The sequence below is a fragment of the Pinus tabuliformis genome, chromosome Q, assembly GCF_031772625.1.
Source record: "Pinus tabuliformis cultivar Carrire ecotype Pingquan chromosome Q, CPIR1, whole genome shotgun sequence".
NCBI lineage: Eukaryota > Viridiplantae > Streptophyta > Pinopsida > Pinales > Pinaceae > Pinus > Pinus tabuliformis.
The window spans coordinates 51,684,462-51,708,712 of record NC_142296.1 but is presented as its reverse complement, the minus strand read 5'-3'; the positions used below and the strand labels follow the sequence as shown (position 1 = coordinate 51,708,712).

Below are 24,251 nucleotides of genomic sequence, written 5' to 3'. Positions count from 1 at the left end.
TCATCGAGAGGTGTAGGATTGATCTAAAGATCATCCGATTCCGATATGTATTTATGAAGTTATGAATTTATTTATGTTACAAAACAAATTGTCAAGTTAGCCAGCAACTTGAGTAGGCTCAGAAGCCCAATAGATGTGTCTATTCATCATCTACGTTTCTAGTATAAATAGGTGAGGACTTGAAGTCATTTGGACATACATTCTTGATGTGATCTCCTTCTCTCCACGTCTTGGGTTTTTGGTGAAGGAGAGACACAAAAGGAATACGCTGGCCTAGCTGAAGATGATGCCCTAATCCAATGCAGTCATGAAGACATCTATACACAGTCAAAGTGATGCTCTAACTTGTTGCTAAGGAGAGGCCTAATACGCTTGTCATTGAGACACTAATATGCAGTTCATAGAAACACTCATGCACAGATCATGGAGACACATTTATATGCTGTTCATGGTGACATTCATATGCTGGTTATACATTGTTCATGGTTCCATTCATATGATGGTTATACGCTGTTCATGGTGACATTTATACAATCAACGTGATGCCCTAATTATAGACAGGGCAAAGATCCTTGCAGTTAGACTCTATACGGACGTAGCGTAATCTATGTATTGGGTCAATACATGAAGTTGCAGTGAATGCACGTAGCCACAGTAAAGGAGATCTAGCCACAGTTAAAAGGAAACCTGTAGCTTCCAAGAGGAATACCTATACGCAGTGTGAAGGTGTCATCATTACACAACCCTGATTCGTTATACAAGGAGACCATTAACACAACAAACCCTATATGCAACAAATAATGGGACTGCGTGGAGGATTCTGGAACTACAGCCTAGCTGCTTTGCTAGGCTGCAAGCCATAGCAAGCAGCTAAGGCTGATATGCATATGGCTGCATGATGAAGCAACGAGAAGTTATAACAGCTGCATGATGATGCACATTAGCAAGGGCATCATGATGATGAATGATGCACATTAGCAAGGGCAGCATGATAATAATGATGCACAGGGCAGCATGATAATGATGATGCACATTAGCAAGGGCAGCATGATGATGAATGATGCATATTAGCAAGGGCAGCATGATCATGATGATGCCCATTAACAAGGGAAGCATGATAATGAATGATGCACATTAGCAAGGGCAGCGTGATGATGAATGATGCACATTAGCAAGGAGCTGCATGATGATGAAAGATGCAGCATAATGGGCAACACGATGATGAGAGCAGATGAGAGCAGCTCAGTCATCAAGGTCTAGCACTATGATGGTACATCATGGTGTCACATGGTTATGTGCAGCAAATCGACGAAAGGCAGCACTATGATAGGTGAAGCAGTCACCTTAGAGAATCAATTGAAGCAATATATCTTCAACTGATCTCATGCGATATCAAAAGTCAAAATATTGACTTCTATTGTAAATGTACTATCTCTCTCACTTTCTTTGCTGAACTTTGAAGAACATAAAAGAAGAATTGATCAAAGGTTTCCCCACATTGGGGTTTTTCCCTGGCTAGCACCACATCTTGTGTCCTCTTGTCTTGGCTTGTCTTTTGCGATTTATATTTATGTTTTATCTGCAGTTTACTTTAATGTTGATGTGATTACTAACTGTGAAAATTTAAATAAATTGCTCTAGCATAGAACATACCAAAATTTAACATGGTATTAGAGTTGAGGTGAAGACAATGCTCAAGCAAGAGTGAAAGAGCAATCACCAAAGACAGTTGGGACAGGACAAAGGGATCAATGGGATCATCATCCCTCTTCTCATTCACTAAGGGTGAAGTCGAAGCAGAGAATATCATCAGAATGACGCAGCGGAATATGGCCTACCTTAAGATCACTTCATTGGAAGACCGGATCTCAGGATGGAAGGAAAGGCAGATAACTAGTTCGGCCATTATGCGAAGGAGTGTCCGAATGGAAGGGACACATCACCTGATGATGATAACAACAGGGGCATCTTCAATGATCAAAGGAATGACACGTAATGCAGGTCATCAAGGAAATGGCCGACTCTTCATAAAAAGCAAGGAACCCTAGGTATGAAGAATCAAATGTTGTTTCTGATTAGATTAAGAAACATTATCTTGCATTGGCCCTCTCCTTCAGATTCTGTGGGATTCTGGCTTATTGATTGTAGTGCTTCAAGGCACTTCATCGGATAGATGGGTGCACTCTCTAATTTGGTAGAGATGGAAACAATCGTGGAATTATACTTGGAGCTGATGCCACTTATCCTAGAAAGGGTGTAGGGAATGTTATCTCTTTTATGTACCTGATCACAAGAAGAAGCTGGTGTCCATTCCAACAATGGAAGTCAAAGGTTTCAAGGTGGCACTCATTAATGGAAAGGTACGTGTTTGAAAATAGAATTTTCAAAGATGTTTTTGAGTTCAGGTTTGTATCAAGTTGCAGGAAGTCCACTAGGAACCATGTCCACTGACACATAGCGCCGGAGGTCTGCGAGTCAGATGGTGACAGGGGTACTTGAATTCAAAAAGAGCATGACAGTACATGTCTAAGATGTACCGAAGGAAAATCTTATAAGGGGAACATTCCTCTCATGTAGCAAGTCCACAGGTGTGGAACGACTCGAAGGGTTTAAGATTGATGATCAAGAATATCATGTATGCAGGTGGAAGAAAGCCCTCTATGGCTTGAAGCAAAACACCCCGGGTGTAGTATGAGAGGATTGCTAGCTGTCTGATGGAGCTGAGATTCACTAGGAGTGAAACCGATCCAAACCATTACCCAAAGGTTGTGGATGATAGCCCTCTCATACCAACACCTTATGAGGACGCCTATTTCTGATAGGTACAGACCCTCTCATTTGGAGAAGTAAGAGGGAGTTGGATTCCGGATGTGGAATGATAAACTACAAGCCTGTGACTACCTCAAGGATATTAACTTTCAGAAGTTATATTGTAGTGACATCGGACCAGATTTGGGAAATTCCTCTGAGTTTCATAAGCTCATTTGCGTTGATGTTCTTGGTGAACTTCTGTTTGGACATATGTTTTGCAGTTAGCATGGTAAGTTCATATTTGGTTGTGCCTCACTAGATTGGTGCCAAGAATCTTCTGAGATATCTTCGGGGTACAATCTCTCATGAATTGAGATACACTGTCGGAAATATGAAACTGCAAAATTATTCGAATGCTGGCTGGGTAGGTAGTGTGGAGGAACACTAGAGCACTTCTCAGTGTTGGTTCTTTTTGGATTCTGCTTCGATATCATGGACAAGCAGGAAGCAGAAGTCGAGACCAAATACATAGCTATGAGTATGATCTCGTATGAAGTTGCTTGGTTGTGGAAACTCTTTAGTGAGTACACATGATGAATACCACTATGATTCTCTATGACAACCAAAGGTGGGATTCGATTATTGAGGAATCCCGTATTCGATGATTGCTCCAGCAGATAGACATCAGATACTACCTTATCTGGGATATGGTGAGTTGATGAGCAAGGAGGCTCCATCGCATTGAGACTGATGTACAGGTCGCCGTCATTTTGTCAAAGCCCCGGGGAAAGATCAAATCTGTGATCTTCCCAAACGACTTGGAGTCGTCGAGAGACCCTTGTAAAAGGGTCCTGCATGTTGCATACATTGAGCTTTGGGAGCTCTGAGGGCTTGGGGTTCTTACTGGAGCAACATACGACCACAGGGTGACTCACCCTCCCCTGGTGGCATGTGCTGAACAGGATGATTCGTTCTCTGTGGCGACTATGGAACAGGATGATTAGTTCTCCTGTGGGCCTGGATGATGTGTTCTCCATGGCGATTGAGGACAGGATGATTCGCTCTCCTGTGGACAGGATGATTCGCTCTCCTGTGGACAAGATGATTCGCTCTCCTATGGACAAGATGATTAACTTTCTTGTGGGACAAGATGGTTCGCTCTTCGGTGGACAGGATGATTCGCTCTCCTATGGACAAGATGATTCGCTCTCTTGTGGGACAGGATGATTCGCTCTCCTGTGGACAGGATGATTGGTTCTCCTGTCGAGGCATCCTACCCATGCAGTCCTGGACTCATGGGAAGTACCTCTCATCTGATCAATGAGCAGGGAAATGAGGATAGGGACCATAGTAGTACCGATGGACGCATTGTTGTATCTACCGTACTCCCTATGCTAGGATGACCTTCATTGATTTGGGATTAATGATACTGGTCTGGGACTAGTGGTAGGAGTTGTACCCACTATGACACTGACTTCGGATCAGTAGAGGACTAGTCTGGGGCCAATGGTACATACTCTGAGACTGACTTCTAGTCAGTAGGATATTGATCTGGGACCAGTGGTAGGAGTTGTACCTACTATGACACTGACTTCGGGTCGGTTGAGGATTGGACTGGGACTAGTGGTACACACTCTGAGACTGACTTTGGGTCAGTGGAGAATGGTATGACACATTCTCGATCAATTCTTCTTCATGGTTCAACAGAGCTGAGCAGAGCAGAGCAGAGCTAGTAGAGCTAAGTAGAGCTGAGCAAAGTAGAGCAGAGCAGTGTAAGGGCACTGATGGCAAAGATAGTATAGTCGGACATATGGATTAGCGGATGGAGTTCTCCCTAGTTGAGAGGGAGTGTTAAAATTGGCAACTAGGGCCAAACTCCATGTGGGTCATCTTATTTATGATAGCTGATATTTTTATTGGATCCCTCTCATCAAGAGGTGTAGGATTGATTTAAAGATCATTCGATTCCGATAAGTATTTATGAAGTTATGAATTTATTTATGTTATAAAACAAATTGTCAAGTTGGCCAGCAACTTGAGTAGGCTCAGAAGCCCAATAGACGTGTCTATTCATCATCTACATTTTTAGTATAAATAGGTGAGGACTTGAAGTCATTTGGACATACATTCTTGATGTGATCTCCTCCTCTCCACGTCTTGGGTTTTTGGAGAAGGAGAGACACAAAAAGAATACGTTGGCCTAGCTGCAGATGATGCCCTAATCCAACGCAGTCATGAAGACATCTATACACAGTCAAAGTGATGCTCTAACTCGTTGCTAAGGAGAGGCCTAATACGCTGGTCATTGAGACATTAATACGCAGTTCATATAAACACTTATGCACAGATCATGGAGACACATTTATATGCTGTTCTTGGTGACATTCATATGTTCGTTATATGCTGTTCATGGTTACGTTCATATGCTGGTTATACGCTGTTCATGGTGACATTTATACAGTTAACGTGATGCCCTAATTATACACATGGCAAAGATCCTTACTTGCAGTTAGACTCTATACAGACGCAACGTAATCTATGTATTGGGTTAGTACATGAAGCTGCAGTCAATGCACGTAGCCATAGTCAAGGACATCTGGTCATAGTTAAAACAAAACCTGTAGCTGCCAAGAGGAATACTTATACGCAGTGTGAAGGTGTCATCATTACACAACCCTGATTCGTTATGCAAGGAGACCATTAACACAACAAACCCTATACGCAGCAAATAATGGGACTGCGTGGAGGATTCTGGAACTATAGCCTAGCTGCTTTGCTAGGCTGCAAGCCATAGTAAGCAGCTAAGGTTGATATGCATATGGCTGCATGATGAAGCAATGAGAAGTTATAACAGCTGCATGATGATGCACATTGGCAAGGGCATCATGATGATGAATGATGCACATTAGCAAGGGCAGCATGATAATAATGATGCACAGGGCAGCGTGATGATGATGATGCACATTAGCAAGGGCAACATGATGATGAATGATGCACATTAGCAAGGGCAGCATGATAATGATGATGCACGTTAGCAAGGGTAGCATGATAATGAATGATGTGCATTAGCAAGGGCAGCATGATGATGAATGATGCACATTAGTAAGGAGTTGCATGATGATGAAAGATGCAGCATAATGGGTAGCATGATGATGAGAGCATATGAGAGCAGTTCAGTCATCAAGGTCTAGCTAGATGAGAGGTACTTCCCATGAGTCCCAGACTGCAGTCCCAGACTGCATGGGTAGGATGCCTCGACAGGAGAACCATTCATCATGTCCCTAAGTCGCCACGGGGTATCACAAGGGAAAGCTGAGCCATTCACCCTATACACAGCGCACCATTAGGGGAGGGTGAGTCGCTCTATGGTTGCGTGTTGCTCCGTAAGTACTCCAAGCCTCCCGGAGCTCCCAGAGCTCAATGCATGCAACAGGCAGGACCCTCATAAGAGGGTCTCTCAATGACTTCAAGTCGTTCGGGAAAGTCACAAATTTGACCTTTCCCCGGGGCTTTGACAAAATGTCAGTGACCTGTACATCAGGCTCAATGCAATGGAGCCTCCTCGCTCATCGACATACCATATCCCAGATAAGGTAGTATCTGATGTCTATCTGCTGGAGCAATCATAGAATACAAGATTCCTCAACAATCGAATCCCCCCTGGTTGTCACAAAGGATCACGGTGGTATCCATCATGTGTACAAACAACTCACTGAAGAGCTTCCACAACTAGGTAGCTTAACACAAGATCATACTCATAGCTATGTATTCGGTCTCAGCAGTGCTTATAGCAATTTACTTTTGCTTCCTGCTCATCCAGGATATCGAAAAAAACCCAAAGAGAACCAACACTCGGAAGTGCTCTTGCGATCCTCCACACTGCTTGCCCAGTCAGTATTCGAATAATCATGCAACTTTATATTTCCGACAGTGTATCTCAATCTATGAGAGATTGTGCCCCAAAGATATCTCAGAAGATCCTTGGCACCAATCTAGTGAGGCTTAACCATATATGAGCTCACCATGCTAACTGCAAAAACATATATCCAGACGGAAGTTCACCAAGAACATCAATGCTAGAATGAGTTTATGAAACTCAAAGGAATTTCCCAAATCAGGTTCAGCATCCCTACCACATAACTTCTAAAAGTTAAGCTCCATCGAGGTAGTCACAAGCTTGCAGTTCACCATTCCAAATTCGGAATCCAACTCCCTCTTACTTTTGCAAATGAGAGGGTCTGCACTTGTCAGAAAGAGTTCGTCCTCAGAAGGTGCCAATATGAGAGCTCTGTCATCCAAAACCTTCAAGCAAAGGTTTGGATCGGCGCCACTCCTAGTGCATCTCAGCTTCATCAAACAACTATCAATCCTCTCATACTATGCCCGAGGTTTTTTGCTTCAAGCCATAGAGGGCTTTCTTCCACCTGCGCACATGAGATTCCCAATCATGAATCTCAAACCCCTTGGGTTGTTCCAAACCTGTGGACTTGCTATATGAGGGGAATGGTCCCCTTATAAGATTTTCCTTTTGTACATCTCAGACATGTAACTTCATGCTCTTCTTGAATTCAGGCATCCCTGTCACCATCTGACTCACATCGGGTAGTGCCCCATAATAAGTAGACCTCCGCTGCTATAAATGAGATGTGATAATTGACATGGTCCCCAACGGACCATCCTGCAACTTGATACAAATTGCCAACCCTGAGCTCAAAAGCATCTTTCAAAATTCCATTTTCAAACACGTATCTTTCCATCGATGAATGCCACCTTGTAACCTTTGACTTCCATTGCCAAAATGGACACTAGGTTCTTCTTGTGATCAGGTACATAAAAGAGATTCTACAAATGAATCGAGTTACCTTTATTCAATTTAGGGGTAACATTCCCTACACCCTTTTTGGGATAGGTGGCATTGGCTCCAAGTATAATCCCACGATTGTTTCCATCTCTACGAAATTAGAGAGAGCACCCTTCTATACGATGGAGTGCCTTGAAGCACTACAATCAATAAGTTAGATTCCCAAAGAATCTGAAGGAGAGGGCCAATACAAGATAACGCTTCTTTGTCTTATCAGAAACAACATTTGATTCTTCATACCTGGGGTTCCTTGCTTTCTTTGAAGAGTCGGCTATTTCCTTGATGACTTGCATTACCTGACATTCCTCCGATCATTGAAGATGTCCTTGGAATGATTGTTATCAAGTGATGTGTCCCTGCCATTCAGACACTCCTTCGCATAATGGCTGAACTTATTACAAACAAGGCATCTGCCTTTCCTTCCACCCTAGGTGAATTTGAAGAGGGATGAGAAATGCATTGATCCTTTTGTCCTTACCCAACTGTCTTCGGTGATTGCTCTTTCACTCTTGCTTGGGCTTTGTCTTCACCTCAGCTCTGATACCATGTTAATTTGAGGTATGTTTTATGGTTAGAGCAATTTATTTCAATTTTCTCAGTTAGCTTATCTTTTCTAGATTAGCGATCACATCAACATTAAAGTAAACTGCAAATAGAACATAAACATAAATCGCAGAAGACAAGCCAAGACAAGAGGACACAAGATGTGGTGCTAACCAGTGACAAACCCCAATGTGGGGAAACCCTTGATCAATTCTTCTGTTATGTTCTTCAATAGTTCAGCAGAGAGAAAGAGAGGGATAGTACATTTACAACAAAAGTCAATACTTTGACTTATCTAGATAAGAGCAGAGATCATCGCTAAGAAGATGATAAATGAGATCAGTTGAAAACATGCTTCTTCAACTGATTCTTCAAGGTGACTCCTTCACCTCTCATTGTGTTGCATCTCGTCATCATGTTGCACCTCACCGTGTTGCACCATGCTGCACCCATCATCACAATGCTAGACCTCATGACTGCTGCACCTTATGCTACACTACTGTCCCATGTGCCATGGTTGAACCATGTTGTCATACTGCATGTCTCATGTGCTTGCAACACCATGCTTGCCACTGTTATCCATGCTGTCCATGATAGCCATGTTGTCCATGCTTGCTGTTGTACCATGCTTGCTGCTGTACCATGTGTCTTCTGCCATGTCACAGCTGTTGTCCCACTTTGCCTTGACATAACTTGCAACTGTCCCATATGTCTTAGCATGCCTGGCTGCTGTCTATGTGTCTTAGCAGCACCATGTCACCTTGCTATCCCATGCATGTTAGCAGCACTATGTCACCTTGTTGTCCCATGCATGTTAGCAACACTATGTCCTTGTTGTCCCATGCATGTTAGCAACACAATGTCACCTTGCTATCCCATGCATGTTAGCAGCACAATGTCCTTGCTGTCCCATGCATGTTAGCAGCACCATGTAGCCCAGTTGTCCTATTTACCTTGCTGCACTAGTTAGCAGCACCATGTAGCCTAGTTGTCCCATATATATATTAGCACTGTTGTACTAGTTGCCTTGCTATCCCATGCATCTATCCATCAGTCCACAAACATCCGTCAATCCTGCTGCATGCTACTACTGATTTCTGCCTAGTGTTATGTGTATGTACTAGTTTGGTTAGGGCACACCTAATAGCTCAACGTATAGGGAAAATATTCCTGTTTGCATTGCTATCCTTAGAGGTGACTGCGGCCTGGTTAGGAGGTCCATTCTAGGTCTCTCGGCCATCCAAACTTCATCTCCCAATTGCTGTAGCAGTCCCTCACTGCGGCCCTATAAATGTGTCACTAAAACTGCCCACAAATCAGTCCTATGACTGCGTCTGCCCTTCCAAGAGTCTATACTCTTCCACACGATCCTAAAACAATCCTTATTGCTGCAGCATGACAACAAGGGAACTTAGCCCCTTCTCCAACACTTCGGACCCCTCCAAACAGCGGCTAAGACTCTTGCTCAATACGCTGTCCATACAACCCTTCCACATTGTCTAGGGCAGCCTCCTAATGTTGCGGCTAGGGCATGGTATTGTCCTCCTTGACTGCGTTTTGGTAGGGACCAGTGTATAGGGTTGTAGGCTTCCTTCTTGATAGTGTTAGGGCTTCTCTTTCATGACTGCATCCTCTAGATTAGGGCAGCGTATTCCTTCTTCTAGAATGTGCCTAGGGAAGCCTCTTTTTCTCCAACATCTAGAGCTTCCACTCCTAGATTTCTCTTCCACTAAAACCCAAGACAAGTGGAGAGAAATCAAGATAGAAGTGTGTGTGAGAAATGACTCTCAAGAGATCTCCTTTTATACTAAAATGCTGAGCACATGTGGGGTTTATTTGGTTGTTGGCCGACCTTGACGAATTGTTTTATAACACAATTAAATTCATAACTCCATGAATACTTATCGGAATCAAATGATCTTTAGATCAATCCTGCACCTCTCGATGAGAGGGACTCAAGAAAAATATCAGCTGCCATAAATAAGATGACCCACATGGAGTTTGGCCCTAGTTGCCAATTTTAACAGAACTTAACTTCAAGAAGCTATGTGGAAGTGCTGCTGTGCCCCGATTAACAAACCCTTCTAAGTATCATCAACTTGTGGGAGCACTAATGTTCTTGGTCAACTCTCGTCCTGACATATGCTTCGTTGTGAACACGTTGAGTCAATATATGGTCGAGTCGCATCGCATTCATTGGATTGCTACCAAGAATCTCTTGAGATATCTCCGAGGCACAATCCGCTATGCGTTGAGATACACTGCTCGGGATTTGAGATATGGATATACAAATGCTAACTGGGTTGGTAGTGTGGCGGATCGTAAGAGCACGTCTGAGTGTTTCTTCTCCTTGGGATCTGCTGCTATATCTTGGATGAGCAGGAAGCAGAAATCAGTTGCACTAAGCACCGTCGAGGCCGAAGACATTGATGTGAGTATGGCCTGTTGAGAAGTAGTTTGGTTGAGGAAGCTCTCCAGTGAGCTATTTGAGCATGTGCTAGATACCACCGTGATCTTCTGCGACAACCAGAGTGAGATTCATCTATCAGAGAATCCGTGTTCCACGGCCACTCCATGCACATTGATATCAGGTACCACTTTATTTGGGATATACTACAATGGGGTGCAGTTAGGTTGCAACATTAGGACAAATGGACAGGTTGTTGACATTCTCACGAAGCCTTTCGGGAATGTCAAATTCTTAACGTTCCGAGAGAGACTTGGATTTGTGGAATGACCCTCTTATGAGGGTCCCATATGAGTTGGACACAGAGCTTTGGGAGCTCCTGGGGACATGGGGTACTTCTTGGAACTAGCTATTGTTGATTTGTGGTAGTATCAGATGTGCTCTAGCCATGAAATTTGGTGGAGTGGTTGGGGCACATGAGATCTCCAATACCCAGAAAGGGTTTGGGCAAATTCTAAACAGTTCAGGAGATATTAAAATAATTAATATTTTTAATGGAGTCCCTAAGTCTAAACATAGGGAAATAGAAATATTAATGTGGATTAATATAAAACTGTGTTAGAATGGTCCAAAAGACATGGATTAAGCTAGATCTAATCTTAGCCGTTGATTAGGGACTTAATCTCGGCCGTTGATATGTCAACGAGAAAAGTATAAGAGGAGGCTTGAGAGTCACTTGGAGAGTACACCAGATGAGTAGTCATTTTATTCTCTAGAATGGGGTTTGGTAAGAGAGATAGAATCAATGATTGGAGTTGCAGTTGAGGGGCATTGAGTACAGAGAGACAAAGAGGTGGAGATAGTGTCGGGAGATCAGTGCCAGAGCTAGAGAGAGTGACACAGTAACAACCAGGGCTCACGTAGGGCCACGCATAGGCAACCAGAAGCTGCGCAGTGCTTTAGAGACGCTAGCGTTGTTGACGCAGAGGGCCAGAAGGCTGATGCAGGGCCTCCTGAGGCTGATGCAGACCCATTCAGGGTGACGCAGGGCTAGCGCTGGGAAGAGAGAGGCTGACGCAATCTAGAAAGGCAGACGCTGGGGTTTCCGGGGCAGACTGGAGCTGAGGAGCTGCCAGAGGGTTTATCTGGGGTTTCAGCTGGGACATTTGCCTCAGACTGAGAGGTACTACTGCCAAGGAAATTCTCTGTTGGGTAAGCTGGATTTGGCACCTAGATTGTACTCTAAAATTGCTTAATAAGAAAACCCTCAGATAGTTGCACTGGTTTTCCCGCATTGGGTTTTTCTAGGGACATTGGTCCAAAAATAACAGTGTCATGTGTGTGCTTGTTTCTGTTTCCTTCAGTTGATGATCTATAATATGTTGAGCATGCACTAGTGTTTAATTTCAGCATTTATGTTGTAAATAACTTGTTAAGTAATGGAACAAGTAGTTAGGAATAAATCAGTAAAGTGCATGGAGGGTTTCTAACTGGTAGACTTAGAAACTTCAACATGGTATCAGAGTGTGGTTGCAGATCACAGGAGAACTTAGGACATCAGCTGAGCGGAGCAATAGCAGCAGAAAACAATTGTCCCGAGTGACAAAAGCTGTTTCTAGTAGAGCAGCAACAAGGGAAGGGTGACGCAGTGCCTGCGTCATCATGGGTGAGTCGGGAAGAGGCAGCACAGAGGCTAAGGGAGGCAAAGGGAGTCTCACACAAAGCCATGCAAAAGCTAGGAGGGCTGACGCAGTTGGCTGAGGAGGTCGGGTTGCTGGTGTTAGGATTGCGCAGAGCCTAGGACCTCTCACCTTTAGGTTGCTGAGGTTTAGGGGGCTGTGGGAAAGTTGCAGAGTGGAGCTGGTGAGGTACTGTAGTCAGAACAGTACCTGACAAGTCAAGGCCAAGAGGAGGGAGTTGCCTCTGAGGGTTTCTAGCCGAGAAATCCGGATCAGTGGTGCGGTTGCACAAACGATCAGAGTAGGGGGCATCTCGACATCGATAGAAGGATTTCCAGGAGGGAAATCGAGACTCAGAGGGAGTCAAATCGGGAAATTCCAGGAGGGAAGTAGAAGAGCATCATGGCATTACATGGAGTAAGAGACCAGGATAGACTGGACGGAGCATCAAACTTCGCAGTCTAGAAGGCTAGAATCTTATCCGTACTTTGACGGAAATCGTGTCAAGCACTTTGCCTTGAAGACGATAGCTATACCAATTGACCCAGCTGAGAACAACAAGTAATGAGGAGGCAATGGCGAGGGCCAAGAGCGTCATCCTTGACAGGGTCAAGGACCATGTAGTACCACACATTGCCAAGAAGGAAACGACAAATGAGATGTGGGAGGCCCTAAAGAAATTGTACCAGCATATTTCTGTGCAGAGAAGAATGTTACTAGAAAACCAGTTGAGGTCATATCAGATGAAGAAGGGAGAACCGATTGACACCTTCCTCGGAGGACTGAATGAGATCCGAGATCAGTTGACTGCTATAGAAGCCACGCCGGATCAGGACTTAATGGTGAGGACAACCCTGCATGCTGTCTCAAAAGACTGGGAGGTATTTGTCTAGAGTATACTGGGCAGAGGGACACTTCCATCTTGGGATGAGATGTGGGCGACTCATCGCCAAGAAGAGATTAGACGATAGTCAAAGGTGGGAAGCAGCGGCAAGGGGATCAGAGTCAAGCAGGACGAGGAGGATGTTGCCTTGGCCTCTGAGGGAAAGTAAGAAAAGCGGAAGAAGAAGGATCTCTCCAAGATCAAGTGCTTCCACTGTGGGGAACTGGGTCATTATGTGACCTAGTGTCCAAGGAAGAAGAGTAAGGGAGAGTCTTCCGAGACTAAGGAAACACCAGTAAGGGCAGAGAAGGAAGTGGAGACAGACAATGACTATGCCATGAGTGCACACGCACCACTTGAGTGGAAGTGGGGAGACATCGAGTTGTAGTCAACAGACTACAGGCGATGAGGGGCAGGATCGTCGAGGTACCCAGCCTCTTGGATTAGACCTTGCTACGGGAGCCTCGAAGAGGAGTAGCAGGACTGGATGATGTGGGTAGAGATGGATGCAGATGAAGCGGCAGAGAGAGCTATAGTGTAGTAGTCCCGAGACATGGCGAGGCTAGCAGGCTGCAACAGTGCGAGAGGCACGGGAGTGTTGCACCAGTGTAGGATGGCAAAGAGAGGTGTGCAACGGTGCGAGATGCAGGGAGTTGTTGCAAAAGCGTAGAGGTCAGAGAGGGAGCACTTGTCAGCGGCAGAGGGAGCTTCAGCATCAGGAAGGTCTCTAGCCCAACAGAGAGGTTAGAGTTGGGAGATCAGTTACTTACTTCTCAGTAACTGAGTTGCAGTGCAGCAGTGGGCAACACGATGCAACATGATGAGAGCAGTTGCAGTGTTGGGAGAAAGGACTAGGAAGAACACGGACCCAGAGGGAGTTGCAGTATAGATGCAACAATGGCATTGGCAAGGCCATGGATAGCAGTATAGGATGCAGTAGTGCAGAGGATGGTGGGCAGCAGGCCTAACATCAGCACAAGGACTGATGTCGGATGATCAAAGTAATGCTCAGTGAGGAGTATTAATAGAGCATAATCCTCGCTAAGAGGGAGTGTTGATTTGTGGTAGCATTGGATATGCTCTAGCCACGAAATTTGGTGGAGAGGTTGGGGCACATGAGATCTCCAATACCCAAAAAGGGTTTGGGCAGATTCTAAATAGTTTAGGAGATATTAAAATAATTAATATTTTTAATGGAGTCCGTAAGTCTAAAGTTAGGGAAATTAAAATATTAATGTGGATTAATATAAAACTGTGTTAGAATGGTCCAAAAGACATGGATCTTGCCAGATCTAATCTTAGTCGTTGATTAGGGACTTAATCTCGGCCATTGATATGTCAACGAGAAAAGTATAAGAGGAGGTTTGAGGGTCACTTGGAGAGTACACCAGATGACCAATCATTCTATTCTCTAGAGCGGGTTTTGCTAAGAGAGATAGAATCAGTGATCGGAGTTGCAGCCGAGGGGCATTGAGTACATAGAGATAGAGAGGCAGAGATAGTGCCAGGAGAGTAGCGCAGGAGCCAGAGAGAGTCACGTAGTAACAACCAGGGCTCATGCAGGGCCACGCAGAGGGCCAGAAGGTTGACGCAGGGCCTCCTGAGGTTGGCGCAAACCCATTCAGGGTGATGCAGGGCTAGCACTGGGCAGAGAGGCTGACGCAGTCCAGAAAGGCAGATGCTGGGGTTTCTAGGGCAGATTGGAGCTAAGGAGTTGCCGGAGCGTTTATGCAAGGTTCTAGCCAGGACATTTGTCTCAGACTGAGAGGTACTACTGCCAAGGAAATTCTCTGTTGGGTAAGCCGGATTTGGCACCCAGATTGTACTATGAAATTGCTTAATAAGAAAACCCTCAGATAGCTGCACCGTTTTTCCCGCATTGGGTTTTTTCGGGGACATTGGTCCAAAAATAATGGTGTCATGTGTGTGCTTGTTTCTGTTTCCTTCAGTTGATGATCTGTAATATGTTGAGCATGCACTAGTGTTTATTTTTAGTATTTACATTGTAAATAACTTGTTAAGTAACGCAACACGTAGGTAGGAATAAAGCAGTAATGTGCATGGAGGGTTTCTAACTGGTAGACTTAGAAACTTCAACAACTATGAGCGACCATAGGGTGAGTGGTTCACCTTAGTGCTGTGTTGGATACAGGGTGAATGGTTCACCTTCCCTTGTGATACCCCATTATGGTTGACATGTGTGTAGGGAGAGTATTTCACCTTCCCCTTCCTGGACACATGCATGTAGGGTGAGTGGTTCACCTTCCCCTATGATTGACATATGAATAAGATGAGTGGTTCACTTTCTCCTATGGCATATGAGCAGGATGAGTGGTTCACCTTCTCCTGCTGATGCCCCGACACACATCCTATCCACAGAGTTCGGGACTCATGGGAAGTACCTCTCATCTGGCCAATGAGTTGGGAAAAGTTGGCTACGGACCATAGCACTATTGATGGACGCATCATGTACTATCGTACTCCCTATGACTAGGATGCATGGTGTTCAAGAACTTGATTTGGGATCAAGGACTGAGTTTAGTCAGTGGAGAGTGGTATGATACACTCTCAATCACTTCTTGTTCATTATTACTTCATGGTTTAGCAGAGCAGAGCAGGGTTGGCATGATGGTTCAGAATGACAGGTTGGCATGATGATTGATTGGTAGGTGGAATCCTCCCTAGTTGAGAAGAAGTGTAAAAATTGGCAACTAGGGCCAACTTCCAACTTGGGACAACTCATATGATCGAGATGATTATTGCATTGGGTTCCTCTTTCGGATAGGTACAATTTTGATATAAAGATCATCTCATTCTGATAAGCAGAGATGGAATTATGAATTTATTCTTCTTATGGACAAAACTGTCAAGGTCGGCCTCAGTGAAATGTAGGGTCATGAAGCCCAACAGATGGGTCTCCTCACCCTCATTGAATTGTATAAATAGGAGTGACCCTTCCCTCATTTGGACATTTTCACTCAATACACATCACATCATCTCTCTTTTCTCTCATTTGGTTCGTACAACTATTGGAGGCAGCTTCTCTTCTTTGCACGTGTGGCAGGAGGCCGAGTTTTTCTGGGGAAAAACAGGTTGAAGTTTCAAGGTATTGACCAGCGTTGACCTCGGTTTTTGGGCCAGAATTCTGATTTTTCTAGGCCGCATTTATTGGCACAAAAATTGAGGAGTTTGGGACAGGTTGACCAGCGTTGACTTCAGATTTGACTGCAGAAAATTACATCAGTGTTTCTCTCTCCTTTGACTGGGTTTGACCAAATTGTTTTGGGCTGATTTTGACTCTCCTGAAAGACCAAATTGGACTGCTGTTTGGAGGACATTTTGGGACAGCTTTGACCACCATTGACTTTCTGGTTAGGGCTGCATTGATTGCTGATTTGGCAGATCTGTTTTGGGCTTGTACTTATGATATTTGTACTCTCTTTCTCTGCTAAACTATTGAAGAATAAATAAGAAAATTTGATCAGAGGGTTTCCCTACATTGGGGTTTGTCCCTGGCATCCGCCACATCTTGTGTTCTCTTGTCTTGGTTTGTTTTCTGCATATGATTTTATGTTCTATCTGCATTTACTGCCAATGTTTATAAGTTAATGTGATTTGTATTGGATAAAATTGGAAGTTGTCATTGGGCTACTAAAGGAACATTGAAGTAAATTGTGCTTAAGCATAGAACATACCATTGTTATCTAAAATTAACAAAAGGTATGTGCAATGATGGATGATATGACTTGCCATGTGACTTCATGAACTTACCTGCGTAACCACGTAACGTTTGTTAAAAATATTCATCCATGTGAGTGCCTTTAAAGACGAGGTTGTGCTTTGTTTGCAAGTAGAACTGATAGCATGCCTCTAAAAATCTCTAAATTCCCATGTATTTACAGGCATAACAACACTAAGTGTGAAGTAGCAGAAAGCTGAATACATCTACTTCTCTTTGTTACAGTTTCTCACTAAAGCAAGTCAATATTTAGCACAATATATATCATTGCTTGCTTGTTCCACTTGCTAAATATGATAAAAAAACACTCATAGTATGGAATGACAAAAAGGTGTAGTTGCATTGACCATTGACCATAGGAGTTGATGAATCTTGAATCATTTAAGTATGTGAATGCTTTTGTTTAATGTTGCATTTGTCTTCTTCCTAAAGGTTTATGTTAGGATCTAGACTTACCACTTATGGAATCTTTCATAGAGATTCTAATATCTAAAGCATTCCCTTACAATGGTTTCTTCTGTATATACACTCTTACCTTCCCTACCTTGAGCATTGGGCATTGGCCTTTCATTGGTAATTGTTCCTCTATAATTTCTCTTAGAAAATGTTTTACAAATAAGTTTTATTCTTTAAGTTGACTCTTTCGTATGTGCATTGTGTTTATTTAGATCGTTATGTAACCTTGCCTTTGGAGTTGGTGATGACACTTTTTTTTTTTGTGTAGGTGATCATTGATTTGGAAAACGCCAAACAAGATTTTCAAGAAGATTTACTAGCAACGGAGTATTATTTGAGGTGCTGGCCTTTTCTTCTTTCACCAATCTTTTGTCATAAATTTTGTCAATCATGATTGAAGTTTTCTTTTCTAGTTTCATATATTTTATTTTATTCTGCCATAGATAAAGAGAAGTTAGTGTCAGGGCTTGTTAGAGCGGCTAGATTTATTTAGAATTACAAAGAATAAATTAAGATCTTCACATCAAAGGTGTAACTAGTATGATGAGCAATATACAAGACATAATCAATGAACTAGGAGAATAGAAACTATATCTTAAATTCCCAACATCCTTGATCAATTTTCTTATCAAATTCTATTTAAAAATTATTTTTTATTATGATTATAAGTGAAGATTTCCCATTGATCAAGTAAGTCTCAAGGGATGTTAAAAGCAAAGAAACCAACAATCAAACATACACAAGCATTCTATATCCATAGTGAAAACGTTTGCTTAGTTTTAGAGAAACATGCACTACAATAATACTCCAATTTTTTGAAATACCTAACCTAAGCATGCTATGTTTCTATGTCTTTTACATTTAAGTAATCATTATTAAATAGTAAATATTTTGCCCATAATTTTTACACTGAAATTCTGAATCATTTGGTAAATTATAGATTTTCATTATGTTTAAAAGTTGGGCAATAGTACATTAAGAAAAATTAAATGGTATCAACTTATTATACACACTAGTTTATATTCATGTGTACAAAGTGATTAAAATTGAAGCTATAAAGCACGATATTGATGATTACACTTGTTGAGAGCATTTTGAAGGCCTAGGAGGTCATTAGCATAGATTGATTTGAAAAAGTGATTCTTTGCATCTATGACTATCTTTTTTTTTAATTGGGTGTAGGAAAAGTTGTCTCCTCCCCTACTTGGGTCCCCACATTTCCTCCACTGTCGGGACAAGGGAATGTCTAGGGATATGTTTCCCCACATCCCCCTTTTGGAGAAACATAGGGAGACGCTGGTGGAAACATTTCTACAATGTGGGGGATGCATTCTCCCAAAATGGGTGCTCGTGGGCATCCCCCCAGAAAGGGTTGGGTTTCCCCCATGAATTTTTCTTGAAAACAATAATTTATGAGTGGGGAAGCCTAATATTCAACCATAGGGCCATACTAATGCTACGTAACTAATGGTAAGTAAAAGTGACATTTCCTTTTATCTTTCATTTTCATCCTTTTACTTAACGTTTTAACATTACCATTAATTGTTTCAAGATGTTTGAGAGTAGTTCCAACCTCGTTGGATTTCATATGAAGAAAGTAGAATATTAGATCCATTCAAAATCCAACAAACTAAACAGTGTTCAAGATTGGAGGGATTGCAATGTTTCCATTGAATCCTCTCATGTATCCAGGAATAGAACTCACATTTAATCAAGAGCACCAAGCCCTCTTTGTACCTTGATGTTGGTGACATTAATTGTTGAACTCATCTGTCATGTCCCTAGTAAAATTGTACCGATCGGTCAAACACAATCTCAATTTGACATGTTAAGCTTCTTGTATCTTATTTTAATGCTTAGAAATTGATATCAATTATGAGGATCCCAATATAGGCAATGATCTTGATGATATGTAGGTATTTTTTGTAGCATGATTTCTCTTGGATTATATGTTAGTTTTTGGTAGCTCGGATAGGTGTTCTAGTCTCTATTTGGTGCCTATGAGGCAAAGAAACATAGGAGGATAATTATCTCCAAAACCTAGAAAATGTTTCTAAGGAAAATTCCTTAATTATATTAATTAACCAATTATTAAATATTTTCCTAACTTAGGAGAATTGGTTACTTCAATTAAATTAATTTTAATGTCCCTTCTCAATAAAATCTGCTAATGGAGTTCCACAATTTTGCAATTTTGGGATTAATACAATTTTGGTACCAAACTTAGGAAGATGGGTAAAAATTAGAGTTTGGTGGGTTGTGGGGACCACCCCTCAAGGAAATATGCACCCCTTGGAGGAAAATTCAAATTTGTGGAGAGGGAACAAAGGAGGGAGGTCGAATTAGTGGAATGAGGGGCCCACAAGATAAAATGGAGGCAACAATTGTAAATAGAAGATGGGGTGAATCATTTTGGGCTTCTGTCAATTTCATTTCTAAACCAAGTTGTTTGCTTGAGCTGTTCAGCCTTGCCAACACAGTGTTGCTTAGCACAAAGAGATTTCCAGGTGGAGATCTCAACTCTTGCTTCGGTGGACCTAGAGTGCCACCCTAGGGGAGTTTCCTAGCACCTTAGTGAATTTTGGGAGCAGGGATCAATGGTCTGCGCCCAGTTCTGCAAGTTCCAGTACGCAGAGGACAATTCTCACTTCTTGGGGGAGCCAACTGGAGAGGGAGATAAATTCTGGGGAATTTGTGGTTGGTCTAGAGGGAAAATCGTTGAAGATTTGAGGTGATTTGCAGCCCGAAGAGTGGGGGAGTATTGGAGAGAGAATTTTGGTTTCCAAGGGCCTACACAAGCATCAAGCTGGGCAAATTCGCAGGGGATTGGAGCAAGGGGATTTTGTTGTGAGAAGGGCAAGACTTGAGAGGGAAAATTTGGAGAAGAATTTCTCGGAGAGTTGGAGAGATTTCTTGGTGGTATTTGGAGGGAATTTACAGCTAAATTCCAGGAGTGCGTATCGCCTATCTCACTGGGCAATGCACACTATTTTGTGGATCAATTGGTGGTTGTGAGTTGGGAAAATTCCTTTCTAGGTTTGGTTAAGTATGTTTGGGAGAAGCTACAACTGCATTTTCAAGTAATTTCAAGCACCCCAAGGGTCATTCTCAACATTTCCAGTTCAACAACAGTTGCCATTTTCTGGGTCTACGCAAAAGGATATTGGGCTGAAGTTTTCTACCTCTTGGGGACACCTCTTTCACCTGGGTTTGCTCCAGCTTGCTTATGCAAGCCTAGGTGCACTTGTTCCTTGCTATATGTGCTCCTTACAGTTCAAAATGTAATAAAATGGTTCAACAATTTTTCTAAATCTGTGAGATGTGTTGTATTTTTGTGTTGTCTTATTTTCTCTGCTATTGTCTAGTGCATGTTTCTGTTATACGCTGAATATTTCCATTAGGAATATTACAGTGGTATCAGAGCATGTTCTTGGCCAATGTGGGGAGATAATAGTAGGTGATGAGATCCAGGTACCAAGGAATTGTTTTTTAGAGAGGTCGGGGTAGAGGTCGAGGTAGAGAGGGAGCACAAGTCCCATTTTTTAATACAGAGTTGGAAAATTTCAGAGGGCACATGGAGAACCAAGAGGGTCTTGAGCAGCCTAGGCAGGGGGGACAGGACTAGATTCTAGAGGAGTTACTGAGGACAAATCAACAAATGTGGAGGCAAGGTCAACTTACGTTGGATATATTGCAACAGGTGATGGGCTTACAGGTGAATGGTAGGCAAGAGGCCAAACCCCAAGGTGATGGGGGTTCCAGAGTAGGGGGAAGAAGAAGTACATATCAACCACCTAACACCTCTTTCCATGGCCAAACAGGCCATCCTATGATGCCCCATTTCATAGGCGAGCTAGAGCAGGAGAGAGAGCTTGACCTGGTTGCAAATCTGGTGAATTCAGTTGCCTTAGGTGTTGACGAGTTTGAGGGGCTAGACCCAAGGATCAGGAGAGTGATGTGTTTTGGGGAGTACATTCACCTAATGGAGAGGTGTGCGACTGGAGCTGGGACTCATTACAAAGGAGAGCAATCTGACCAGGAGGTGCATAAGATAGTGGGGAAGTCACAGTGCCCAATTATGACGGGTCAGCAAAAAATTTAGCGAGAACATGGTTTCAAAAGTTAGATACTTACTTTCACTTGAACCCCATGTGAGAGGCAGACACTATCCGGTTTGCTACACTACATTTGGAGGGGGATGCATAGGAGTGGTGGTATCATGGCTTGATCACACTAGGGCACATCCATATTAATTTCTACACTGATTTCACTAGGCTGTTGATTGAGAGATTTCACAGGAAGGACCCCGAGCTACATTTCAGGGAGTTGGTCGACTTGAGGTAGACGTGAAACACAAAGGTCTACATCTTAGAGTTCTAGATGCTGGTCGTGATGGTGTCAAATATTTCAGAGGCTCAGTTGATTATGTTGTTTGTAGAGGGGTTAGCTGAGCCTACAAGCCGACTACTTTGATGGACACTATTTCCAAGGCCCGAGACATGATTGAATTTGTACCCAGAACCAGGGCCTTTGTGCCCACTAGGCCCATGGCTCCTCAAGGGAGTCGAGACATCTGTCAGCCTTAGCTTGAGATTGGATGTGGCCAGTTGGACAATGAGACTAGGAGGGACCTCCGAAGGAAGAAGTTGTGCTTCACGTGATAGGAGCCTTGGGCACCGGGGCATAAGTGCACCAAGGGAAAGGCCCATTACATTGAGGTGTACTTTGATCGTGAGCTAGAGGATGAGGTTGGGCAGGAGATAGATCACGGAGATGGGGGACCATAGTTTGCGGGTTGGCCATCACCACCACCACCAACTTAGGGAGGAGGCTCATTCGTCCCTTATGGAGGCATTCTAGCTTCTTCACTTCGGGGAGTTCCGAAGTACTTGACATTTCGGATCAGGGATACAATGTAGGGGTAACATGTGCAGTGCTTGTGGACAGTGGGGCTACCCACAACTTTATAGATGCCCAGATGGTGGAGCAGAGGGGCATACACAAAGAGACATTTGAGGGGTTCTCGATGCTGGTACCTGGAGACTGGACAATGTAGTGCACGAGATACATCCCCAGCTTGACACTGATGATGGGGAACTATTCCGTCAATGATCATTTCTTTGTTGTTGATGTTCTAGACACCAATGTGGTGATGGGGGTCCAGTGGTTGTATTCATTGGGACAGGTCACTACCGACTGGCAGAAGTTGGAGATGGAGTTCATGGGCCCAAATGGGAAGTTGATAGTGTTGAGGGGTATGCACTCCTACACACCCCAGACAGTATCTGCTCATAGGATGGAGGCTAACTTGTAGTGTGGAGACATAGAGTGGGTAGTGGAGCTCAGGATTTCAGAGACGGACATAGGGGCGACCAGTACATCCAGACATCCTATCACTGCTAGAGAGGCATCCGACGGTTTTTGGGGAGATTCCTCCTAGGAGACTGCCATACTAAGGGTTTGAGCATACTATTGAGCTGGAGGAGGGGGTTTACGTAGTCATCACCATCCCGTATAGGCACCCTAAGGCCTACAGGGACAAGATTGAGAGAGCCATCCAAGAGTTGTTGCATTGGGGCATATTAGACCCAGCACTAGCCCTTTTGCCTCATCAGAAGTTCTAATGAAGAAAAAGGACGGGATCCTTTGGATGTGCATCAACTACCAAGCCTTGAACAAGAAGACCTTAAAGAAACGGTACCCCATACCCCGTATAGATGAGCTTAGAGAAGCCAAGTACTTCTCTAACATAGATTTGCGCTCGTGGTACCATCAGATTCGGGTGCACAAGCAAGATATTCCCAAGATAGCCTTTAGGTGCCATTATGGGCATTTCAAGTTTCTGGTGATGCCTTTTGGACTCACCAACTCCCTCGCCACATTTCAATCTTGCATGAACCACGTGTTCCGCAAGTACCTGTGCAAATTTGTCCTAGTGTTCTTCGATGACATACTCATTTACAACAGGACTTGGGAGGAACACCTGCAGCACTTGGAGTAGGTCTTGAGCATCTTGGAGGAGCAATAGTTCTATGCCAAGATGTCCAAGTGCGAGTTTGGGTTGACTAAGATGCTATACTTGGGGCATGTGATAGGAGAGGACAGAGTCAGAGTCCACTAGGAGAAGATCCACACCATCATTGATTGGCCCACACCCAGGAACATTACAAAGTTGAGGGGGTTCCTGGGCATATGCATGTGCTATAGGCATTTTGTGAGGGGATTCTCCTAGTTGGTTGCACCCCTTACGAAGCTGGCAAAAAAGGGGCTTTCAGTTAGTCAGACACTACGCATGAGGCCTTTGAGCGCCTTAAAGTGGTCATGAGCTCTTGCCCAGTTTTGGTGTTGTCAGATTTCTCACAGCCCTTCGTGTTGGAGTGTGATGCATCAGGGGAGGGCATTAGAGATTACACTCCATATACGACAAGGAAATGCTGGTCATCAGGCATGCCTTGGCCAAGTTCAGACAATATCTGGTGGGCAATAGGTTTAAGGTGAAGACTGACCACAATAGTCTTTAATTCTTCCTAGAGCAGAAGAAGTTGGAGGAGAGAGAGCATAAATGGGTTAGCAAGATCTAGGCATATGACTTTCACATAGAATATGTCAAGGGCCGACAGAACATGGTAGTAGATGCATTGTCTAGGAGGCCTGCAACCCTCTCACTCATGAACATCACCCCTGATTGGAGAGCACATCTACTGGCTGAGTTTTTGCAAGTATAAGTGTGCATGTGAGATCCTTGATGGTGTGGTGGATGATTGGTACAGGGTGATGCATGAGGTGATTTACTACAACGGCAAAATTTATTTGGTGCCTGGTTTCCAACTAATGGAAAGGATTTTGCAGGCAACTTATGACTCACCCTTGGCAGGTCCTTAGAGGTTCCTCAAGACATACAAGGCCATTACGGATTGTTGTTGATTTGGGAT

General features: G+C 43.5%; 1 protein-coding gene across 3 annotated transcripts in view; it reads left to right on the top strand.

The window, feature by feature from the left end:
• The window catches only part of LOC149218261 (uncharacterized), a 505,532-nt gene that overhangs the window by 350,065 nt on the left and 131,216 nt on the right, over window positions 1–24,251 (top strand). For all 3 annotated transcript variants that reach the window (XM_089383872.1, XM_089383871.1, XM_089383870.1), the window contains one exon: window positions 17,588–17,658. In XM_089383872.1, coding sequence (XP_089239998.1) covers window positions 17,588–17,658 — 71 coding nt within the window. The remainder of the gene's footprint in view (window positions 1–17,587; window positions 17,659–24,251) is intronic.